Source organism: Mastigoproctus giganteus, chromosome 10 (assembly GCF_048544385.1).
Source record: "Mastigoproctus giganteus isolate SK-2022 chromosome 10, ASM4854438v1, whole genome shotgun sequence".
Classification (NCBI taxonomy): Eukaryota; Metazoa; Arthropoda; class Arachnida; order Uropygi; family Thelyphonidae; genus Mastigoproctus; species Mastigoproctus giganteus.
Window position 1 is genome coordinate 140,427,823 of NC_143584.1, and position 26,237 is coordinate 140,454,059.

The 26,237-nt window shown below is 36.9% G+C and overlaps 1 protein-coding gene across 2 annotated transcripts in view; it reads left to right on the forward strand.

Moving 5' to 3' along the window:
* Nucleotides 1-26,237, forward strand: part of ATPCL (ATP-citrate synthase) — a 551,864-nt gene that overhangs the window by 141,327 nt on the left and 384,300 nt on the right. For both annotated transcript variants that reach the window (XM_090382775.1, XM_090382774.1), the window contains exons 7-8: nucleotides 551-630; nucleotides 11,206-11,336. In XM_090382775.1, the coding sequence (XP_090238901.1) occupies nucleotides 551-630; nucleotides 11,206-11,336 (211 nt within the window). The remainder of the gene's footprint in view (nucleotides 1-550; nucleotides 631-11,205; nucleotides 11,337-26,237) is intronic.

Below are 26,237 nucleotides of genomic sequence, written 5' to 3' on the forward strand. Positions count from 1 at the left end.
GGCCTTCATCCTGCAGTGGATTGAAAATGGCTGATGATGATGATGATGATGACAATCATTAACATTATACAATGAATCCAGTTCCATTCATCTGCACTAAAATTATGGTTTTGCGCTTCAAGTCAGATAAGTTTTCAGCTAGTAGCAATTAAAAAATTTATTAGGTATGTTAGGCTGTGTGATGTTAGTATAGTGTTAATGGCTTGCCTCCAAAATTTATCCCTTCAAATATTTTATAAAGGTAGTAATTAAAAAGACTAGTATAAGAAGTGAAAGTTGTTACACCAACAGAATTAAGTTTTTTTTAGAATTTATCTAACTCTTCAGTGTGCATAGCTAATGGAAACTTCAAAAGATTGAACACTTGCAAAAATTTTAGTGTTTGTACTGTATAAAAATTAACTGTTTAAAAGTTGTTTTAGTAGCATTTTCTCTCTCTCTCTCTCTCTCTCTCTCTCTCTCTCTCTCTCTCTCTCTCTCTCTCTCTCTCTCTCTCTCTCTCTCTCTATTGTGTGTGTGTGTGTGTACATTATATACCCTTTTTTTACAGCTATGTTGCAACTTTTATTGCTGCTCTTTATGATGTTTATGTAGACTTGTACTTTACCTATTTAGAGGTTAATCCCTTAGGTATGTATCAAATTATATTCTCAATTTGTAATTGCCAATAATACATACGTCAAATTTAAATGAAATTGTTTTCTTATTGAGCATTAATTTTAATGCAATTAATACATTACTGTTTGGAAAAAATATATATATATGCTTCACCCTCACTTTTTAATTATTGTACTTTAAAAGTAAAATTCTGTTGATCAAACTGTGCTGATATAAAGTAATCAGTAATGATATCGAATTGTTATTGTTTCACATTACGCCAATAAAGACAAGGACAGAATGATATTCTGACACAAAGTTAAAATGAATGACTTTTATTCTTTATATTGTAAACAGTTTAAGCACTTATTTTCCCTTCTCTTTCTGTTTTCTGGAATACATCCTCCTTGAAGGTTGACAGGATAATGAATTTTAAATGGGTAATGAGTGGCGAAGCCACTCGTTGCCTCTTTGAAAAAGATCTGAAGTTTGATTCCTTTTACAAATCAGAGTTGTTTCCCATAAAGAACTTTTTTTCATATGGGGCTTTAATTAACCAATCTGATCTGTAGATACAGGTTTTGTCTAGGAAGTTTGGGATGTTCAGTTGTACTTATATGCAAACTGGTCTGGAATTGTTGTTGTTGTTGTTTTGGTTTTTAATTGCCTTGGAAGTTAAAGACCTAATGGTCTTTAATTGCCTTAAACAGCTCAACTCATTTGCTTTGGAACTTATCAGTAATTCCCCCCCCCCCCTTTTTTTTTTGTGTTAGAGATTAACACAAAAGAAGGTACATTGACTATACTTTGTGCTATTAGCTGTAACATGCAAGGCTGCGGAAATTTATGGAATATGGTGGAGTTAGGAGAAAAATAATATTTTTTATTCAAACCATGCCAACTTTTAGGAATTTTTGTAAAATTTTTATAGATATTTGTCTTTTATAATTTTACAAGACTTCTTTTTTTTTAGGATTTTTGTCAGGTTAATGTTAATATTCATTTCTGTACATTTCTATACATTCCCATACATGCTTATCAGATACTGAAGTCATGATTAATATAATTGGGTTAATAGACTGCATGTGCTGATATCTTTTTATTAGTGAAGAATCTGAAGGAAACTTAAGTGAAAATGGTAATTTAACACAAACAAAAAATGCATAAAACAATCCTTAATGCAGCCATAACTCCTGGTTGAAGCAAACCAAAATTAATGCCAGCAGTTGTGTAGGTAGAGCACATACGATGCCTGCCCAGGTGGTTTTGGTTTCCCTTTTCCAGTCTGTGAACACAAACTGTGAATGCTAACACAGAGAAGGGTTGTATCCTAATTTCTTTTTTTTTTTTATACTTGAAGTCGGATTTTGGTTTTGGTCGGGTTTTCAGGTTCTGTGGATTGTAAGGTTAGCAGCTTTTTACTTGAATGCTTTACTTTTACTTAAGTATCAACAGCTGGTGACCAAAGCAAATTTCATTTGGAATGAAACTCATGAATCTAGTAATAAACAAAAAAAAAATTGCCAGAGTTCTGAAGCATGCATGCATGTGCACGCATATGCCCCCCCACCCGACAAAATGTAACTACTTCACTCCTGTGTGTCATTCATCCAGAAGAGTTTTTTAGGCCTTCTTGACAATACATACCTAATAAGGAATTTGACTCTGAATATGTGTCATCTCACCTAGAAGATTGAGGCAGACTAGTTTTTAAATTACGTTTCACGCTGATATACAAGAAGCTCCTGAAAGATACTGGGAATGGTTAACTAGATAATTTTTAAATTATTTCAAAATCAGTATCATTACTTGGCATTATCACATCAGTATTTTCATAGCCATATTATTGGTCATAAAACAAACACATTCTATCTTCATCTCTTTCCTTTTTTTTTTTTTTATACTGCTTTCATAGCAACAGTGTAAGAGAGAAAACAGATGTGCAAAACAAAATAAAAAGAAACTTTGAAATATGTAATTTTGAAATTGCCATTATCACTGACCACTACTGCTACTTTCAACACCTGGCAGTTTCCCTTCTTGTATCTTTTTTCAGAAGAATTTTTTTTTTTTTTTTATGGGAACCCCAAACACGAGAGGTATTAGAACCTATAGTACTTAGTACCGTGCTTGGGTTGGAGGTTGAGAAGACGAAAGAAGATATTTGTTGATATTGGACTTGAACTTCTGTAGATTGTAATTTTCAGGAAATACGTATGAAGGACGGTTGTTCCAGAAAACGGCAGTTGAATGAATAAATGAGGAAGATGAAAAGTTGGTTCTGTGGGTTTGAAGTTGGACAGTAAATGGATGTTGGCTGGTGGCGGCACGTGTTCGGACTGTTTTGAAAGAGAGAGAGTGGGAATTATAGAAGCTAATTCAGAAGAACAGTGCCCATGGAAGTATCTGTAGAAGAGGCATGCAGCAGAAACAGTGCGTCTATGAGAAAGCGAGTGGAGAGACTCTGTTAGAGATGAATCATTAATTAACCTAACTGTCCTCTTCTGAATGGAATCAAGAAGCCTGAGAGAGGTTTTGGGGGCACCACCCCAGATGTGAGAACAATATTCCATGGCAGGGCGGATTTGCGATTTATACAGAGCGAGCAGCTGTTTGGAAGAAAAGTAACGCCGAGAGCGAAAGAGAAAACCAAGTTTTTTAGATGCAGAGGAAGCAATATTTGTAATGTGCTTGTGCCAAGAGAGATTAGAAGTCAGGGTAATCCCCAAAAGAGATATATCATTTTGCCTAGAAATCGGAGTGTCACTAAAGATAACCATAGGAGCAGAAGAATCCTTTTTGCGAGATATAAGACAAGACTGAGTTTTAGAAGTGTTGAAATCAACTAAGTTGTCTTTGCCCCACAGGAGAATTACCTGAAGATCGGCATTTAAGGAATTGGCAGCAGATTTTCAAGAACTTGAAGCTGATTGAGCAGGACAAGGTTTCTCAAAGTGGAAAGTTCAATGCAATGTGCGATCATCGGCAAAACTATGGATAGGATTTCCAGTCAATGGAAGAAGGTCATTGATATACAAGAGGAAAAGAGTGGGGGAAAGAACTGAACCTTGGGGGACACCGGCATTAGTGGAGAAGTTAGAAGACAGAGAGCCATCTACCATCACCCTCAGTGAGCGATCAGAGAGAAAACTGGATAACCAATTACTAAAAACAGTTGGCAAACCATAAGATGGAAGTTTGTTTAGAAGACCTTTATGCCAAACACGATCAAAGGCCTTTGAGATGTCAACAGCAACTACTTGTGTTTCACTGAACCTTTCCATTGAATTAGTCCATAAATGGGTAACATAAGCCAGAATATCACCAGTGGATCGACACTGACGGAATCCATACTGGCGATCGTTGATCAGACGGAAGGTTTCTAGGTAGTTTAAGAGTTGGCGGTTAATTGATTTCTCCATTACTTTAGAAAGAGTAGAAGTTAGAAAGAAAGTAATTGCAATGGGACGATAATTGGATGGGAGGGATTTGTCACCCTTTTTAGGAACTGGCTGGATATGTGCAAATTTCCAAGCCGAAGGAAAAACACCTTTGGAATAAGAAAGTGAAAAAAGGCGGCAAAGAATAGGAGTAAGTTCAGGAGCACAGGTTTTGAGAACAAGTGGAGAAATACCATCAGGACCTGGAGCTTTCTTAGCATTAAGATTCATCAAAATCCTTCTGATACCCTTTTGACGGAAGACCACAGGAGGCATTGAATGGAGCGTGTTAGGAATGGTGGGAAGTGTTTTACCAAGATCATTAATACAAGAGCTGGAAGAAAAATGGGATGCTAGCAGGTCAGCTTTATCCTTGGCTGAAGTGACAACAGAACCATCTGGTTTGGACAGAGGTGGGAGCAGAGATGGGCAAAAGTTGCGGCCAATAGCTTTGGCAAGAGACCAGAATGCTCGGCTACCATTAGGGCAAGAAGCAAGTTTTCTACTCTTAGCCTGTTCAAACTCTAGTTTGGACTGATTAATAACTGCTTTACAATTGTTGCGAGCTTTGGTGTAGGCAGAAAATGAAACTGAAGAATTAGAAACAAGCCAATTACGATATGCAACATTCTTCTCTTGGACAGCCTTAGCACATTTATTGGAAAACCAAGGTTTAGATAAAGGACGAGATTTTAAAGTGGAGTGTGGGATAAAGGATTCCATTCCTGCAAGAATAATTTCTCTGACACGATCTGAGCAAACGTTGACATCAGAAGTTTTGAAACAGTAATCAGACCAAGGAAAATAAGAAAAGAAGTCTCGCAAGTCATCCCATTTTGCATTCTTGTAATGCCAAACAATACGAGGTTGGGAATACCCATTAGATAAAGGTTCCATTGGAGAAGAGACAATCACCAAGTTGTGATCTGAAGTGCCTAAAGGACCTCTCACTTCAACCGCGTACTTAGAAGGGTTGTTTGTGAGAAAAATATCAAGCGTATTGGCTGTATGATTAGGATTGTCCGGTATTCTTGTAGGTAAATGAACAATCTGTGCTAGGTCATTAGTAATTGCAAAAGCCTCAGCATCTAGACCTGCTGGGTCGGTGTGACTAGAAAACGGAAGCCAGCTGGAGTTGTGAACGTTAAAATCACCAAGGAAAATTACCTCCCTGTTAGGAAAGTTGGACTGGAGAAAGTCAAGTTGCAAAGAGAGGAAGTCAAAGAGCTCCAAGTGATTAGTCGAGTTGGGAGAACGGTAGAGACAACAGATGAATTTGACACAATTAGGTAGAGAGATTTTAAGCCAGAGAAGATCAAAGAGAGGAGATTCCAAATTGCCAAGTCTCTGACAGGGAATATCAGAACGTACATATGCACAAGTACCACCTTTGAGGCGACAGGAATCATACAGCAAATAATTTGGACATCTGAGATGAGCAATAGTTGAATCAACTGATAACTGAGATTCAGTCAGAAAAAGTACATGGGGTTTGGAAGACTGCAAGTGGAAATGGACATCGTTGAGATTGGAATTGAGACCACGTATATTTGTGAAATGAATTGGGAAGTCCTTGGGAGGTTTAGATCTTTTCGCAGATAAGCTTGCTCTATTATTTTGACAATTCATGGTGTATTCAATAGTAAGAAAAAGTGGGTGGGACATGCTGTATGAAGTAATGAAATTTTTGGATATGGCGTACATGTGGTAAGAATATACCCAGATCCTTGACATAACGTGGCCTCGACAATGCTCCCTGCATATACAGTACTCTGACTCCCTCCAGTCACTATCTGGCAGAGTAGAGGTAGCAAGATTATACACTAGCTGATCCGGAAGCTTCCTAGAGAGTTACCAATAGGTTTGGTCCGGTGTACTATCTAGCGGCCGGCCTGCGAACACCGTTTTAGAGCTGTACCCTCGAAATGTAAGGAATATTGGATCTCGCCACGACATTCATCATAACCTCAAAAATCATCAATCATACTGCATGATGGAAGAGATAGGGAAGGGTTCGCCGGAACTTAGCTCTAGAGACTAAACATGGGTTCCACCATTTCAAGCCTCCAATAAGCAAAGTGGTGGTATTTCACCTGTTGATGAGAGTCATCTACCACCTAGTACTGCCTGGTGACATGGAGGGGTGGCGTTCCTCCATGTGGTGTGGACGCCACACCTTGACCCCTGCTTACGTTGATTCACACCTGGGTGTTCACCCACCATGTACTTGTGCATGGAGGTTATACCCAGGATTACTAACAGTCCCACCATCGTGAAGGTGCAAGCAGAGGATTTGACTGTCATAGACCGTCCGGACTTTGTCGAAATTGGGTCCACTTGACTTGAGTGTCACCCGAATATCAGTTCCATCAGCATTTTAGACTCCCAGGTAGCAAGAACAGCTTGTCTGGCATATCTGAGAGAATGTCTGTGACAACCTCAAGGACCATGTCTTGGAGTTCTTACACATCAGTTTGAAAGACATGCTGCAGAAGGCTTTAGTTTTGATTTTCAGGTTTGTAGGATACAGAACATCTTGCTTGGTGGTACTTTTGGAAAGGTCCAGGAACTTCTCGAATATGAGCTGGCTTTGGAGTTTTTAGAGGCTTAGATGGGAACAGGCATTCTGTGTGTTATGAGACACTCAGTCGAAAACACTGATGGATCCAATATCTTTCTATTTCAGAAGATTTAGGAGAAGTCTGGTTGGCCTGCCTCCCTAAAATCCACTCATACACACCTTCTCGATGGTATTGACCCCCTGTTACTTCACTTAGGTGGCAACGAATGTGAATAGTGGTTCTCTTCAAGACGCCTGGTCAGCGTGAAGAGGAAAAGACCAAACCTCCAGCAAATGACAGCACAACGAAACAAATGGCCATTAGTCCCCAGCAGCTCTCCTCCCCCTCTTGTGGCAGCGAGAGGATCGGAGTGGAAGCAGAGGGTGCTAAGAATCTCTGGGTATGACCAGGCTGCCATGCATGGAAACTGAACTTGGCCTGTTACAACGTAAGATGGCTCATCGGTAAACATATGATATTAGAGCTGGAAAAGGAATTAGAAAATGTGAATTGGAATATCATCAGTTTGGCTGAAAAAAGAAGAAGAAATGAATCACTTATAAGTTTATTAGGTGGAAATCTGCTGTATACCAATGGAAACAGTGAAAGGAACGAATGTGGAGTTGGCTTTCTGATTCATAAAGATATAAAAACAACATTTTGGAATTCAAAAGTACATCACCAAGGGTGTCAAGCTACTACTCGGGATTTCTAAGAGATACAAGCTAAAGGTTGTAATAATTTATGCACCAACATTGAGCCATGATGATGAAATGATGAAGAGGTTGAAGAAATGTACACTGAAATTCAGAGTCTTCTAGATGAGCTGAAAACCCACTACACTATCATTATGGGGGACTTCAATGCCAAGGTTGGAAAGAGACAAAACAGCACAGAAAGGGGAACTATAGGAAATTTTGGAATTGGTGAAATAAATGAAAGAGGTTAAAGACTTGTGGAATTTGCAGAATCTCAAGGAATGTCAGTAATGAACACTTTTTTTTTTTTTTTTCAAGAAAAGGGTGAACAGAAAGTGGACATGGAAGAGCCCAAATGGATTAACAACTAATGAAATCAACTTCATCCTCACTAAAAGAAGATATATTGTGAATGGTGTTACCATCTTCGTATTATTTACTGACTCGAGTAAATATTACGAAGGTTTTTGAGATAACAGAAGAGGAGAAAAAAGCAGTATCTACTGGAAATTAAGAACAAGTTTGAGCTGCTGCAAACTGTTCAGGATCAAGATATCGACAATTCCTTGTCGATATCTTGATTGTCGATATCACTTTCTCAAAGTGATAAAGCCCAAGAAACCTTTAGGTAAAAAGAAATCCAAAGAAGAAAAAATTAGTCAAGAAACACTTGTGATGATGAACAAAAGACCAAATGAAGAGCAAGATAAACACTGACAAGGATAAAATTGATTATACTGAGTTATGCAAAGCCATTAGAAAGAGGCTCAGAGGACGTAGGTGGTAGATGACTTTCATCAACCGGTGAAATACCACCACTTTGCTTATTGGAGGCTTGAAGTGGTGAAACCCATGTTTAGTCTCTAGAGCAAAGTTTCCGGCATCCCCCTCCCCCCCATACTTCTCCTTCAACCCATGCACGGTACTAAGTACTATAGGTTTTGATACCTTTCGTGTTTGGGGTTCTCATAAAAAAAAAAAAAAAAAAAAAAAACATAAGAAGATTTAACACAAGAAAAGTAGAACAAGCATTAAGGGAAAACAAAGGACTTAAATTAGCAGCCATGAGCATGAATATAGAAATACAAATGATACTGAAACTGAAGAATAGTGATGGTGTACTTATAAATAGCAGAGAAGGCATAATTCAAGTACGGAGGACTACTATAGAGAATTATACAAGGAGCAAGGGAATGATACCAGCACTAGGGAAGATGGATCACAAATTAGTAACACATATGACATACCTGATATCCTTCTTGATGAGGTAGAACATGCATTGAAGAAAATGAAGAATCAGAAAGCCCCAGGGGAAGATGAAGTTACTATAGAGTTGTTAAAATTGGGAGGAAGAGACATGACACAGAAACTGGCAAGACTCTTCACAAAATGCATTAGAAAAGGCATGACGCCTAAAGAGTGGAATAATGCAATCATAGTTTTGCTGCATAAGAAAGGAGATAAATCAAAAATTGAAAATAGGCCAATTAATTTGTTATCCCACATCCACATGTTGTTCACAAGGGTCATTACTAACAAGATTAAAAAGAATACTTGATGAGAATCAACCGAAAGAGCAAGCCGGCTTTAGGACAGGATCACCTTCATGTAATATCACAGCTGATGGAGAAAGCAAATGAATATAAAACACCATTATGCCTGGCATTTGTGGATTATGAAAAGGCATTTGACTCCATACAGCATAAGGCAATGTTTCAGGCACTGGAAAGACAAGGCATAGATATCCCATATATTATGATTTTGAAGAAAATATATGAGAATGCTACCTCCTTTATTAGACTAGACAAAGACGGTAGAAAATTTAAAATTAAGAAAAAGAGTTTGACAAGGAGACACAATATCTCCGAAGTTGTTTACTGCTGCCCTTGAGGAAGCTTTCAGAAGATTAGACTGGTCACAGAAAGGAGTCAATGTGAATGGAGAGTACCTAAACCATTTACGATTTGCAGATGACATTGTGGTCATAAGCCACGATCCCAAAGAATTAGAGGAAAATCTTAATCAGTTATGCGCAGTTAGTAAGGATTTTGGACTAAAGATGAATATGGCTAAAACAAAAGTAATGATAAACAAGTATGCCACAGAAAGGGATATAATCATTGAAAGAGCAATAATTGAAAAGGTCGATTCATATACTTATCTGGAGCAAATCATTAGCTGTAATAATGATAAATGGCTGGAAGTCAAGAGAAGAATAAATTTTGGATGGATAGCATTCAGGAAATATAGTCACATACTGAGGAGCAATATCCCAGTTTGTCTGAAATGTAAAATAATGAACCAATGTTTGCTCCCCACCATGACTTATGGAAGAGAAACTTGGGCACTCACCAAAAGAATGGAAGAGAAGCTGAGAACTACACAGCAAAGAATGGAATAAATTATTATATTAGGGATCAGACTATTAGATAAGAAGAGAAACATATAGATTAGGCAGCAAACTCAAGTAAAGGACATTCTTATCAAAACTAAAGAACTAAAATGGTCTTGGGCAGGACACATAGCGCAAAGACAGGATGACAGATGGACTAAGAAAATAACAGAATGGTAGCCAAGAGGAGCTAGAAGAAAACCTGGAAGACAACAATGGAGATGGACAGATGAAATTCACGTGTTCGTGGGTAGTAAATGGATTGCCATTGCACAAAACAGAAGGAACTAGAAAGTTGCTGGAGAGACCTTCATCCTGCAGTGGATTGAAAATGTCTGATGATGATGATTGTAATTTTTATACATCTAAGGAATTGATTCCTACAATGTTGAGAATCCTGAAGAACAGACTACCAGCCATTTTTTCATAGAAGAAGAATACATCACACACCACATGCCTGTACGTGCACACTGACACACCCACTTATGCACACACACTTCATTCAGGTGTACTTCATGTTTCATCTCTTTATTGCCATCACTTGTAGTATAGTTGATAGAATTTCTCTCTCACATCCACATTATGTGGAAAAAGGACAAAGCAGCCGCGGTTGTGAAATACTGTTAGGATGGGCAGTTTAATGGTCTTTTATGGTCTTTCTTAATGCTATGTTACTTTTACACTTAGTTCTGCATTTTTCCTGTTTTTCTGAAATTAATTGGAGATTAAGTTTCATTTTGGAGACATATCCATTTCTCTGAACTTGGAGGCTTCTCAAGTTTTCAACTGGGAAGCTAAGAATGCACTTTTCTTGAAAGGTATTATGGGTTACAGCTTGGTGAAGAAGTTTAAGAGTACAAATTGATTAAAAAACACTAGGAACCAAAATGGTACCACATGCCTAATTCAGCTTTAAGTAGAATCACAAACTATGAATCTGCTGCATTCAGAAATCCAGCACTTTTTTTTTTGAAAAAAAATTACAAAAAAAAAATCGAATAATAATTTAATATAATCATATAAATCTAGGAAACTTTTACCATAGCTTCCCAAAGCAGATTATTTTGAACACACTCCCTGTTCCAGGCAGTTTGTTCCTCCAGGCATTGTACAATCTGGGAGTCTGCAGAGGAAGATCTGTCATATTAGCAGCAAAGAAATGTCAGACAGGTTTCTAAATTGATCCCCCTCCTCCTTCCTAATCTGCAATAGCCATCCATCAAACTATAAGGTCTGTCCAGTCAGATTACCCTTTCTGAAACATTCAGCTCAAAGGAGTCAGTGCAGGTCACTAGTGTCAAGACAAACAGATGTTGTAACAAAGGAATGTAGGTAGCATATAAGTCAGCCTGTTCAGACTACTTAATTTCATGTTTCTCTTATTCTAAATACATTCTGGTCTATACTAATTAAAAATGCTCATTTTAGAACTCTTAATTTTTTTTGTTTTAATTGAGGATTAAAAATATTTTTGATATTTCTCAGATAATTCTGATCTCAATTTTTTTTATTTTTAGTTTTAACTCAAGGAAAAGTGTTTATCCTGGACTTAGCTGCAAAATTAGATGCCACAGCAGAGTTTGTGTGCAAACAGAAGTGGGGAGATATCAAATTTCCTCCTCCATTTGGGCGTGATGCTTATCCAGAAGTAAGAACATAATGTAGTTTCTAAAATTTATAAGTTATTGTATATATCAAAATGATTGTACAAGTATTAATTTATTTCAATATCTATCAAAATAAATGAATACCTCTTTGTGCTCTTAACTAATCTTCTCACTTTCTGTGTACCTTTTCCAAAAGGTCCACATATTTCCTAAAATTGGTCTCCAAGTTTGTGTGCATTATTCAAAATACAGTCTTACCATTGCCTTATCTAATGGAATAATCACTTCTTTATATCTATCCCCTCCAATAATTTGTTTAATTCTTCCTTAATTTGATTTAAATTACCCGCTTTTGCAACACCAGATGGAAGTTTGTTCCATCTGCTCTCTGGCTGAAAGCGAATTTTTGCACATCTGACCTGCAACCATCCTTCCTCAATTTAAATTTGTGTTTCCTTATCAAAAGTAAGTTATCTGAGAAAAAGTAAGGATGCCATTAGCATTTAGTTTATTCAATCCATTTAAAGCCTTAAACACTTCAGTCAGGTTTCCTTGCATGTGCTTAGTTTCTAAGCACTGCAATTTGCATAACTGAAGTCTTTTTATGGTAAGAGTACCCTTTTGTACCCTTGACTAATCTTGTTGTTCTCTGCACTTGTTCCAACAGATTCATATCCTTAAAATGTGGCCTCCAGAACAGTGTGCAGTACTCAAGATGCAGAATAACCATTGCCTTGTACAATGGGATTCTACATTCCTCATACAGAACCTCATGCTTAGAAGCCTGTCTACACTGCTCAGAGAACTTCATGTTGGACTGCATAATTATCCCTAGGCCGCTTTTGTTCCCCACCACCTTAAGTGTGGTACTACCCAGTTGGCATATTACTCTGGGATTACTGCTGCCCATATGCAGTAAAGTAGGCACCACTTATTGTGATCACTTAGGGATTCGGCTAAAGTGATAAGAATAACCAATTGGTACACTAATTGAAGAAACAAGAATGCAGCTGTTCAGGGTTGTTTATTGATCAAGGGCAGAAATTTGTACATAAAAAGGTGGAATAGGACAGGAAAGAAACATTAAAATCAAGCAATATAAAATACTTTAATTTGATTGTCCACTATTTCTTTGAGAAAATCATCAGTAAAAATGAAACTGTCATAATGTTTCTGAAAATCCATATAAATCATTTTAATATTGTCTTGCTTTGAAGATAAGTAGATCTTCAAATCGAGAAGATATTAAAATTAAGAATTAGAAAAGGTTTAATGCTCTACTGTAAAACAGCCAGGTTTTTAGAGTACTTCCTTTCATGGGGTAATGATATTGACAACTATACAAAAAAAAAATCAATAACTAGCCACACAATGTGTTGGAGTTGAAGAACAAATCAAAATGTGACACAATCGCATTCCACTGAATGTGTGTATACTGCAATAAGGGAAAAAAACAACAACATAAACCGAAGCATAGTTACAATAAACGGTGTCTTTTCTATGTATTGGTCTGATTGGGACTTCGCAAAAGTGATAGCATTATCTGAATGATGATGATATCCATTATTACAATAAGTGATATGCATTGTACCTTGCATTTATCAATGTTAAACCTAAATTGTGGTGCTAATGTTTGTCTTGATTCCTGTCATTCATGACTCTAGTGCCCTTCGTATTATCTGCAGAATTAGATAACAATTTGATATGTCTTCGTCTGTATTGCTAATAAATATTGAAAACAGTAAGGGATAAGTACTGAACCCTGAGGAACTCTTCTGATAACATTAGTCCAAGAAGAGCAGTGCATTTATAACCACCCTCTGTCCTCTGCCAGTCAATCATCCCTTTATGCTTAGTGGTAACTTGTACACAATACCACACTGTTCTGATTTGTACAGCAGTTTTTCTTGTCGAACAGTGTTAAAAGCTTTACTGAAGTTTAAGTATAGGATTGCAAAATTATTTTTTTAAAACAGTTCCTTTGTTACTGTGTCATCATAACAGCTAATCAGATTGGTCAGACAAAATCGCTCTTTAACAAAATCAGCGCTGTGACTTGTATAACTGCATTCCTATCAAGATGATCCTGTAATATTTCTTTAACTATTGACTCCATTATTTTCCCCGAACTAGAAGTCAAGCTCACAGGTCACATTGATCACTTTGCCTTTTGATATCCCTTTGTGAATAGGAGATACAGTTGCATGTCTCCGGTCTATAGCAACTGCCCTTGAATCCAAGGATGCTCTCATAATTATATTCAAAAGTTTGCTTACCTATGTTGCTGCTTCTTTTAATATAATTAGATAGATCCCATCAGTCTCAGGTGCTTTATTTACTCTTAGCTTCAGCAGTTTCTCTTCCACTTCCTTTCAATTATCACAGAATCATATATCTTTCAGTTATAATTTTATATACTTCTAGTATTCCCATCCCTAAAAAACTACTACTGCCTACCTATACTACTACTCAAAGCAAGCTCTTGCATCTGGGTAACAGTACTCTAGCAATAATCACTAGAGTAACGTAACTTTCAAGTATTAAATCTCAACTGCCATTTCTCAGCCCATGCAAATAACATATCTGAGTCTCGTTGAATTAGCATACTTTGATTACTGTCATTAATTATGTTGCTCACCTTTGTATTATCAGCAAACATGGATGTTAAACTTGAAATACCTACACCAATACTATTAATAAATATCAGATACAGTAAGAAGCCAAGAACTGAACCCCATGAACTGATGTTATGAGGGATCTCACTTTTAATGTTAGTCCATAAAAAGCAGTGGCCATTTATAACTAATGTTTGTTTCCTACCACCTAACCATCCCTTTACCCATAGTAGTAATTTGCCTTTAATCAACATTACTGTTATTTATACAACAATCATTCATCTGGGACCGTTTCAAAAACTTTTCTGAAATCTAAGTATATGATATTAACGCTATTCCTCTTATCTAATTCTTTACTGACAACCTCTTATTAGCTATTTAGATTAGTTAGACATAATCTACTCTTAACAAGCCAGTGCTGTGATTACACTGTAATTTCATACCTTTTGACAGTCTTTTACTGCATCCTTAGTTAGTATTGGTCATATGGAATGGCTTTACAATAATTTTCTTTGTAAAAGCTGTTTTTTTTTATGTCCTGTAACATAAAAAACAGCTTTTTCTGCACATTGTTACTATTTCCAATTTTATTAAAAGCAAAATTTTTATTTGATAATACAAATATGAGATGTTTTATTTGAGTTTTTCCAGCCGCTTGCTATTGTATATATGCATATAGATTACTGAAAAATTATGGAATAAATCCATTATTTTTCATAATTCCATAATTCTTCACATGAATAGAAGTTTTTCTTTATTACACTGATTTATTAAAGAAATACACAAATCCAGAAAGTATTTAAGGTTTTATAGAGTATCAGCTATAAAAAGCACTTGGATATGAGGGTACTACTGTACAACAAAAGGGAATACTTTTTAATAGTATTAAAAATTGAATGGAACTAGCCACGCACCAACCACTAGTGTTTATAGGTTGTATTGCACTGTTGCAAGACAACTGTCAAGGTTCAGGCCTAAATGGATATCAGATGAATTAATGAGGCTTGTGGCAGAGAAGAAAAATGCATGGGATGCATATAAATTATCAGGTGACATAAAAGGATATGGCAGATATAACCTACAAAGGAGGTTAGGCAGGCGAAGGCAGATTACGAGAAATCTTTGGCAAAGGATGCAAAGAAAAACAGCAAAGAGTTCTTTACTTATGTAAACTCTAGAAGGAAGGGGATGAATCAGATTGGTCCACTTAACATATATGGTTCAACTGTTGATGATCCTGCTCAAGTAGTTGATAAACTGAATAAATATTTTGCGTATTCATTCACACACAAGGAGTTATTCACGGAGGGGAATGCCAGAAGTTTATCAAACTCTATTATTATTGTTGTTGTTAGCCGTATGGTGCAAGGAAGCCTGAGGCTTATGCTGCACTAGCCAAAAAAAAAAAAAAATCCAAATTACCAAGAGAGAAGTAGAAGGGAATCACCCTGCCTCCCTAAAATCCACTCATGCACACCTTCTCGATGGTAAGCCCTGTTACGTCACTTAGGTGGCAACGAACGTGTGGAGTGGTTCTCTTCAAGACGCCTGGTCAGCGTGAAGAGGAAAAGACCAAACCCTCCAGCATATGAGAGCACGAGAAAACAAATGGCCCTCAGTCCCCAGCAGCTTTCACTCTCCCTCTTACGGCAGCGAGAGGATCAGAGTGGAAGCAGAGGTGCTAAGAATCTCTGGGTACGACCAGACTGCCATGCACGGAAACTAAACTTACCTGTTATAACGTAAGATCACTCATCGGTGAAGGCAGGATATTAGAGCTGGAAAAGGAATTAGAAAATGTGAATTGGAATATCATCGGTTTGGCTGAAACAAGAAGAAGAAATGAATCACTAATAAGTTTATTAGGCGGAAATCTGCTGTACACCAATGGAAACAGTGAAAGGAGTGAAGGTGGAGTTGGGTTTCTGGTCCATAAAGATTTTAAAAGCAACATTTTGGAATTCAAAAGTACATCACCAACATCGAGCCATGATGATGATGAAGAGGTTGAAAAAATGTACACTGAAATTGAGTCTTCTAGATGAGCATAAAACCCACTACACTATTATTATGGGGGACTTCAATGCTAAGGTTGGAAAAAGACAAAACAGCGCAGAAAGGGGAACTATAGGAAATTTTGGAATTGGTGAAAGAAATGAAAGAGGTGAAAGACTTGTGGAATTTGCAGAATCTCAAGGACTGTTAGTAATGAACACTTTTTTCAAGAAAAGGGTGAACAGAAAGTGGACATGGAAGAGTCCAAATGGATTAACTACTAATGAAATCGACTTCATCCTCACTAACAGAAGAGGTGCCTCCATAGCCAGGTGGGAAGGAGCAGCAGTGCGTAGCACACGCTTCTTGATTAGACCGGGATTCGAGCCCGTCACCACCAAATACGGAGGATGCGGAAAGGTCAGGGAATGACCACCGCATATCCCAGAGCAATATGACCTTAGTTGCTAATGCTCCTAAAAACCAAATAACAAACAAACAAACTAACAGAAGATATATTGTGAATGATGTTACCATCCTGAATACGGTAAATGTTGGAAGTGATCACAGAATGGTAAGATGTACACTTGATATAGATGTAGGAAAGGAAAGGAAAAAACTGACTCAAGTAAATAATACAAAGGTCTTTGAGATAACAGAAGAGGAGAAAAAGCAGTATGTACTGAAACTTAAGAATAAGTTTGAGCTTCTGCAGACTGCTCAGGACCAAGATATCGACAAGGAATATTACAACTTTCTGAAAGTGATAAAGCCCAAAAAACCTATAGGGAAAAAGAAATCCAAAGAAGAAAAAATTAGTCAAGAAACACTTGTCATGATGAACCGAAGACGACAGATGAAGAGCAAGAAAAATACTGACAGGGAGAAAATTGAGTATACTGAGTTATGCAAAGCCATTAGAAAGAGACTCAGAGAGGACATAAGATTTAACACAAGAAAAGTAGAACAAGCATTAAGGGAAAACAAAGGATTTAAATCAGCAGCCATGAGCAGTAATACAGAAAGACAAATGATACTGAAACTGAAGAAAAGCGATGGTGTACTTATAAACAGCAGAGAAGGCATAATTCAAATAGCAGAAGACTACTATAGAGAATTATAAAATGAGCAGGGGAATGATGCCAGCAGAGGGGGAAGATGGATTGCAAAGTAGCAACACATAAGACATACCCGATATTCTTCCTGATGAGGTAGAACATGCATTGAAGAAAATGAAGAATCAGAAAGCCCCATGGGAAGATGAAGTTACTGTAGAGTTGTTAAAATTGGGAGGAAGAGACATTACACAAAAACTGGCAAGGCTCTCCACAAAGTGCATTAGAAAAGGTGTGATGCCTAAGCAGTGGAATAATGTAATCATAGTTTTGCTGCATAAGAAAGGAAATAAATCAGAAATTGGAAATTATAGACCAATTAGTTTGTAATACCACATCTACAAGTTGTTCACAAAAGTCATTACCAACAGATTAGAAAGAATACTTGATGAGAATCAACCGAAAGAGCAAGCTGGCTTTAGGACAGGATTCTCAACTAGGGATCACCTTCGCGTAATATCACAGCTAATGGAGAAAGCAAATGAATATAAAACACCATTATGCCTGGCATTTGTGGATTATGAAAAGGCATTTGATTCCATACAGCATAAGGCAATGTTTCGGGCATAGATACCCCACATATTATGATTTTGAAGAAAATATATGAGAGTGCTACCTCCTTTATTAGACTAGACAAAGACAGTAGGAAATTTAAAATCGAGAAAGGAGTTCGACAAGGAGACACAATATCTCCGAAGCTGTTTACTGCTGCCCTTGAGGAAGCTTTCAGAAGATTAGACTGGTCGCAGAAAGGAGTCAATGTGAACGGAGAGTACCTAAACCATTTACGATTTGCAGATGACATTGTGGTCATAAGCCACAATCCCAAAGAATTAGAGGAAAATCTTAATCAGTTATGCACAGTTAGTAAGGATTTTGGACTAAAGATGAATATGGCTAAAACAAAAGTAATGATGAACAAGTATGCCACAGAAAGGGAAATAATGATTGAAGGAGCAGCAATTGAAAAGGTGGAGTCATATACTTATCCGGGACAAGTTATTAGCTGTAATAATGATAATGGCTGGTTTATCAAGAGAAGAATAAATTTTGGATGGAAAGCATTCAGGAAATATAGTCGCATACTAAAGAGCAATATCCCAGTTTGTCTGAAACGTAAAATAATGAACCAATGTATACTCCCCACCATGACTTATGGAAGTGAAACTTGGGCACTCACCAAAAGAATGGAAGAGAAGCTGAAAACTACACAGCGAAGAATGGAACGAATTATATTGGGAATCAGACTGTTAGATAAGAAGAGAAACACATGGATTAGGCAGGAAACTCAAGTACAGGACATTCTTATCAAAACTAAAGAACTAAAATGGTCTTGGGCCGGACACATAGCTTGAAGACATGATGACAGATGGACTAAGAAAATAACAGAATGGTATCCAAGAGGAGCTAGAAGAAAACCTGGAAGACAAAGGCGGAGATGGATAGATGAAATTCATGAGTTTGTGGGTAGTAAATGGATGGCCAGTTCTCAAAACGGAAGGAACTGGAAAGTTGCTGGAGAGGCCTTCATCCTGCAGTGGATTGAAAATGGCTGATGATGATGATGATGATGAACAGTATATGATTGAAGAATTTAAAAAGCTGGTGCTCAGGTTATCCGGGAGAACAATTTCCTGTCCATGTCAGTAATGGCCCTGGATATGGTAGATATATGCGGTGTATATATATATATATATATATATATGGTAGATATATCGGAAGTGGTTGTCTGTATACCTATATGCACCAAAATGTTATGCTTATAATTATAATTATACAATTTAAAATTCTGTTTAACATTACAGGTAGGCCCTGCTTTACAAAGCTTCAGTTTACACCATTGCACATTAACGCTCTTTTAAAATACTAATGAAAAAATATATATATAAAAAAAAAACTGAAAGTGCAAGTGTAAATGCAGCACGGGAAGATGGTGCTAGTGTCGACGTCAGTTACTTTCTCCTCGTCCACCAGGAGAGCTATGCCTAAAAATGTGTTGTGAGCTATGCCTAAAAATTTTAATAATTTCCTTTGTTCATTAGTGCCTTATTATTTTAAATAAATTGTGCAACCATGTCTTCTAGTGTTGAATCTGCATCTGCACTATTAAAAAAGCCACAAGTCTCTAACGATTGAATTAAAAATGGACATTATTTCATTGTATGGAACCTGGTGAGCAGTGTTCGGAGGTGTGCTAAATTGAGCACCTTCTACTGTTACGACCATTATGAATAATGCTGGGAAGATCAAGCAGTCACATACAGGAATTGTTAATGTAAGCGTTTCTAGAACAACCTATTCAAGGAGTGAGACAATGGATAAGATATTAGTTAATAAGATGGAGAAGATATTAGTGCTGTGGATGGACGATAGGAACCAAAATTACATTCCTGTAACACAGGCAGTGGTTATGGAGAAGACTAGGAGTTTGTTCAATGAAATTTGGAGGAACTGAATCATTTTCCTCAATGGTTCAAATTAACTTTAATGGTTCAATGCACTCACTTGCTGCCTTCCTTAAGATTATCGGGTATATGCCATCAACTCAGGAGCCTTACTGGCCTATAGGCTTAAGTTTTTTTCATTAAAAAACGTGAAATTTCAACATTATTAATTACATTTTTTTTTCCAACTTCACTCCCATAATTTCTCATTGACTTTACAAAGGGTTTGGGTTATTCATCTGTAAATATCAATGCAAAATAACTGTTGAGTTCATCTACAACTTCAGCTTTCTCTAATACTATCCCACATCCATTACATAAGGTCCAATCTGGTTTGTCCTCTTCTTTGCATTTATATATGTGAAGAATTCCTTACCCCCCCTCTCTTTGCCAGCGATTTCTCATAATCTGCCTTTCTAGCCTAACCTTTTCTGTGGCACTAGTACACATCAATTTGTAGCTGTTATAGGCTCCAGTACTTTTTATTGCTATGTAACTTTTCCATGCCGTATTTTTCTGCTCAAGTAATCTGGCAACTTCATTATTCATCCAACTTGGAATCCTCCCCATGGAGTATTTTTTTAATGGTATATAAGTGTTCAAGGCTTCTGTGATTAATGGTTTAAAGGTATACCATAATACAATAGTATTCGCTCTCCGTGAAATATCTACCCAGTTAATAGAAGCCATGTAGCATCTCAATCCATCGTAATTTCTTTCATGAAATTATAACCTATTCCTTTGCCTTTAAGTACTGCTGCCTCTCTCTTTATCGTCCACTGTAGAACTCTGTGATCACTTCCTGCTACTGATTTCTGTACTTTCAGCCCTATTATGTCATCTGGTTAATGTATGATAACGAGGTCTAGGGTATTCTTATCCCTTGTACTTTCCCTGACATGTTGATACAAATAGCAATCATCTAGTTGATTTAAAAATTTATTCCCCCCCCCCCACCCATGTCGAGTTTCCTTCCCATTTGCTCCATTCAAATTAGAGGCAAATTAAAATCACCCGTAATAAGACATTCATGCTTACTTGCCCATTCCATTTGCATATAGAGGCTTTCATCATAATGTTCACAATCACCAGACCTGTAGATTGCTCCCACTCTAATTATACCTTTGCTTCCAACTATATCACACCATACAGATTCTATACTAGAATGCAAAATGTCTGAATCCAAGAAACCTCTCGTTGTGCTTAGGCTATTTTTGATAAGGAGCAGGACCCCATTACCCATTCTGTTTTCCCTATCCTTCCTAAATATATTATAGCAGGGAGCTAAGTGATTTTGTAATAACCGAGAGTAAAGTAGAGGAGAAATTGTTGAAGTTAAACATAAAAAAAAGGCACCTGGGGCAGATGAAATCTATCCAGTTATAATGAAGGATGAAGCAAGAGAAGTAAGCTAACCCTTAGCCATAATTATGAGAACATCCTTAGAGTCAGGGGAGGTCCCCATGGACTGGATATGTGCAAGTGTATCCCCAATTCACAAAGGGGGGGGGGGTTCAAAGGGTGACACAAATAATTATAGACCTGTTAGTTTAATTTCTGTTCCAGGGAAAATAATGGAGTCACTGGTTAAAGAGGTGATACAGGATCACTTAGACAAGACAGCAATAATAGCTCAGACACAGCATGGGTTTGTTAAGGGAAAGTCTTGTCTGACCAATTTGATTGGATACTATGATGTGGTCACAAAGGAACTGGATGCAAAAAATAATTTTGATATTATATATTTGGATTTCAGGAAAGATTTTTATACTGTTACGCATGGAAGACTGCTGTACAAATTCGAGCAGTATGGCATTAAGGGCACGTTACTGCAATGGATAAAGGGATGGTTGAGTGGGAGACAGCAGAGAATGGTAATAAATGGACACTGCTCTATGTGGACTAATGTTATTAGCCGAGCTCCCGCGTTCAGTGCTGGGCCCATTGTTGTTTTGTGTATTTATTAATGATATCAATTAAGGTATAATGTCCAAGTTTGCAGATGATACAAAGGTTGGCAGGATTGTTAATGACAGTAAAGACAGTATGCTACTGCAACGGGATCTAGAAAAGTTAGGCAGATGGGCTGACAAGTGGCAACTGAAGCAAAGTACTCCATATGGGTAGCATTAACCTAAGAGAAACGTACCAACTGTGTGGTACTACACTCAGGGAGGTGGAGAATGAAAAAGACCTGGTGGTAATTGTGCAGTCAGATATGAAGTTCTGTGAACAGTGCAGATGGGCTGTCAGAGCAGGTCATGGAGTTTTGTTAATGATATATAGGAATTTTGCTAGCAGAGACAAGGAGGTGATTATTCCTTTGTATAAGGCAATGATGAGGCCACACCTTAAGTACTGTATACAGGTCTGGAGGCCTCATTTTAGGAAGGATGTAGAGTTGCTAGAATGAGTACAGAGAAGGGCAACAAGATTGGTGAGAGGAACAAAGGGGTGCACTTATGAAGAAAGGCTTAAGTTCTGCAAATTGCAGCATCTGGAGACTTAGGCACCTGTGAGGTGATCTGATCAAGGTGTATACGGCCTTGAATGGTTTCAGCAGGCTCAATGCCGATGGGATACTTTCGCTTGCTGAGATTAAGAACCTGAGGGGGCATAGATTCAAATTGAGGAAAGACAGTTGCAGAATAGATGTGCGGAAGTTTGCGTTTAGCCAGTGGGTAGTTGATTGCTGAAACATATGTCCACCTGTTGTTGTGGAAGTTGATAGCTTAAATAAATTTAAGTCTGAATTAGACAAAGATTTGGATAGGTGAAATGGGAAGGTTTTTTTTTTTTTTTTTTTTAATCTCTCTTCGCTGATGCTGTATAAGCTTGCTTTCTTGCATCATATGCCTCAACTAATGCTAACTGTAGTGCTACCATATAATCTCCACCCAATAAAAAGCTAGCTCTCTCTGACTTGTAACCTCCAACTTCTCCTTGTGCTTGGGTTTTCGAAGAGAGGACTGTTTTCTTTCTTTAGATGATCATGTAGTAACTAATGCTAAATTAAAAATTATATATTAATATAAATAATACAAGTTTCCAGAAAGAGGCAGCAATATGTGGTAATTTTGTATATATGTTTTTGGCCATTATACGTCTTTTTATTTCATTTCAAAGTGGAGTGTATTTGTCTTTTAACTCCTTTCATCATTGACAGATTGATTTTCCACTCTTACTAGTGCAATGAAAGAGTTCACTATTATCCATTTATTTAGGGAAAAAAATCTTTATGAATTTATCATTATTAGTAGTAGTGGTGGTAAATGATATAAGAAAGCAAGCTTATACAGCATCAGCCAAAAAAAGCCACCACTTCCCATTTCACCTGTCCAACCCCTCTAACAGGTTTAACTAATTATTTCTTGAATTTATTAAAATTAGCCACTTCTAAGCTGCCAGAATGGAGTTTGTTCCAACAATCAACTACTGTCTGGTTGAAGCCAAATTTGTGCACATCCATTCAGCTATTGTCCTTTCTCAATTTGAATTTATGCTTTGTCTTGTGTGTGTGTATAGCCTGTGCAAGAGCAAGGTTTTCATCAGCATTGAACTTACTCAATCCAGTCAAGGCCTTCAGTCACATCTTCTTACAGGTGCTTAGTCACCAGATGCTGCAAGTTGCAAAACTGAAGCCTTTCCTAGCAAGAGCACCCTTTTACTCCCCTTACCAATCTTTTTGCTCTTTCTTTCCAATAGATCCACATCCTTCCTAAAACGAGGTTTCCAGAACCTGTATGCAGTACTCAAATATGATCTTACCATTGCTTTATACAATGGGATAATTACTTCCTTATCACTGCTGGCAAAATTCTGATATATATCATTGACAAAACCTCATGAGCTGTCTTGGTAAACCATCTGCATTGCTCAGAGAACTTCATATCTTCACTGCTCAGTTACCTATGGTCTTTTTCATTCTCCATGTCCATGAGTGTGGTACCACAGAGCAGGTATGGTAATCTAGGATTACTGCTACCCATATGAAGTAACTTTCATTTGTCAATATTAAACTTCAGTTGCCACTTCTCAGTCTAACTACCTAATGTGTCTAGATATTTTAGTAGCATACCCTGATTATGGTGATTAACTGACAACCTTTGTGTCATCTGCAAGCTTAGTTGTTAAGATTGATATTCATCATTCATTAATATATAAATACATTATACTGATGTATTCATCAGTATAATTAATAAAAATATCAAAAACAACAATGGGCCCAGCATTGTACCATGTAGAACCCCATAATCTGCCTTAGCTTGCCCAACCTCCTTTGCGACTGGATCACAGGCTACTTTATATCTACTATAGATATCTGTATCACTTAGTAATTTATGTGCATCCCATACATTTTTCTTCACTACCATGAGTCTCATCAGTTCATCTGTCATCCATTTAGGTCTATGCTGTGAACTGTATCTTTTAGATGGAACAAAAAACTTAGTAGCTTCTATGATAACATTTTTGAATGCTTCTCATTTAGGATTTGTTAGTAACTTCATCAGTTGATCACACACACAGAATTTAAACTGTCTGAGAGTGCTGTTGTCACTTTTGCAAAAGCCCTTGCCTCTGACAGTAGTACATGTTTTAGTAAATTCCACATCAAACAATTTGATCACTGTCATTTAGTGAGTCTTTTATCTGATTCTTAATGCATGAAGGTCATTTCTGTTAATCAGGTCTAGAGTATTGCTTTCTTTTTTTGCTTGTCAAACATAATGGTGTAGGAAATAATCATCCAGTAAATCCACAAAAGTCTTGCTACAGTGTGAGTGACCAACCAGTCAATATCTGGAAAGTTAAAAGTTAAAAGGCCCCAATTATGACATTCTGATCACAGTCATTAGCCCTATAACACTCCTATCCCCTTTTTGTTTTTCCAGTGTTTGTCACAGCAAACTGACTCAACACTGCACTGGACACCATTGTCTGCTGGAATTACCTACCAGGTTAATGGGACAGGAATTTATTCTAACAAAAAGAAATAGAGCAATATGTTAGGAAAAACAGTAAAAGTCCAAAATGTATATTAAAACAGCAGTTAAGATGGAATTATTGTATGCTTTTGGGGGGTGGAAATAATTAATTATTTTAAGGGGGAGGTAGGGACAGTATGTAGTTTGCCATCTTAATAAATAATAGATTAAATAAATACATGCTGTTATATATGTTAGAAGAGATTTAAGGTATTTATTGAAATGTTTCCATCACAATATGTGCTTGAAAGAGTTTGGTGACATTTCAGGATTATGCTGGACTTTGACTTCAAACCTAATCTGATATGGTACTGATACTAACTGAAACTGCAGTTAAACCACGTAAGATCTGACACTTTACAATCCAGAATTCTTTAAAATCCAGCATTTTGCAAAAAAAAAAAAAGAAAAAGAAAAGTTTTACAAACCAGAAATATTAAGAAAGCAATCTGGCACTTGTATTAATGATAACATTTGTTTTTAAGAATCCATGCTAAAAAGAGTGACGTTCGTTTCTTTATAAGATGTTTGTAGTATTATCTTGTCCTTTAACATGTTAATTGCTTCCTGAATGCAAATATGCTGCTTTGAATTTTAATCCCCTTGGAGGGGGAACCACCCTACTTTTATAACCTTTTCTTCCAATTTGACAGGAGATAAACCAGATATTTTTGTCAAGGAATCTTCATTGTAGGCTGATTAATTCAGTCATAATGAGAAAGCCCAAATATGTTTCTGCCCTTTCCAATCCACATTGACTCAATCCCATGGTTTTCAGACTCAGGTCAAAAGGGTCACCAGAAAAGACAGCAGCAAAAGTATTAATCTGTTTTTGTGTTGAGCAGGATTTAAATTGCTTAGACAATGCAAAGTCTTAATTCTCACAGCAGAACAAATTTGAGTTTCCCTCTGTTCAGAATAGATGAGTTTTCATCCATTCAAATGTAGTGCAATAGCACTACATTTGATCAGATGTTATCAGATGCACTACTTTCAACAGATAACAGATAAGCATGTATTATATGCATTATATATATAGTTTAAAACCTGCTGGCCACAAAAACAGAAGACAGGACAAAATAATCATTATAAATGGTTATTGATGTAGGTAATTTCAGTTGTTTGTGTTTAATATTTATTTAAAAGTTCTCCTCTAAAAGTCTAGACTAATCAGGTGTACCTCTCTAACATTTGAAAAATTTTAAAAGCTAGCCATTCTCAAACCTGAGAGTCCAGATTAATAAGAGTTTACTGTATGATGCACAGTTTAACATTATTATTATTTGAACTGTGCATCATACAGTAAACTCTTAATAATCTGGACTCTCAGGATTGAAGTGTTCTATGTACTATATTGAGGTAAACTCCTCTTATTATTTTACAAATATTAATATCAACGTAGAACGTATTGAGTATTACATCTCTGATTCATACTATCTAATTCATTTTTTAAACTCTTATTGACTATTTCATTCCCTTCCTGTCTCTCCAGGTGTAACCTATCGATACACACAACTATGGGGGATTTTTTGAATGGCTTGGTGCAAAATTACATTAAATCAACACTAAGATACTCGGCCCAAAGTTACCATATTTCTTTTCTAAGATACTGCCTTCAAAACAACGTCGTTCTGAAGTTTTCCAGGGTTAATTTAAATCAAAAAAATTTCAGGCATAAAACAACTAACACTGGCCACATCGCGTAATATTGTTAAGCTTGCCTTAAAATCTCTATATTCGAATAAACAAAAATACCTTTCCCGGGTTAGGAAGCTTCGCGATAAATTA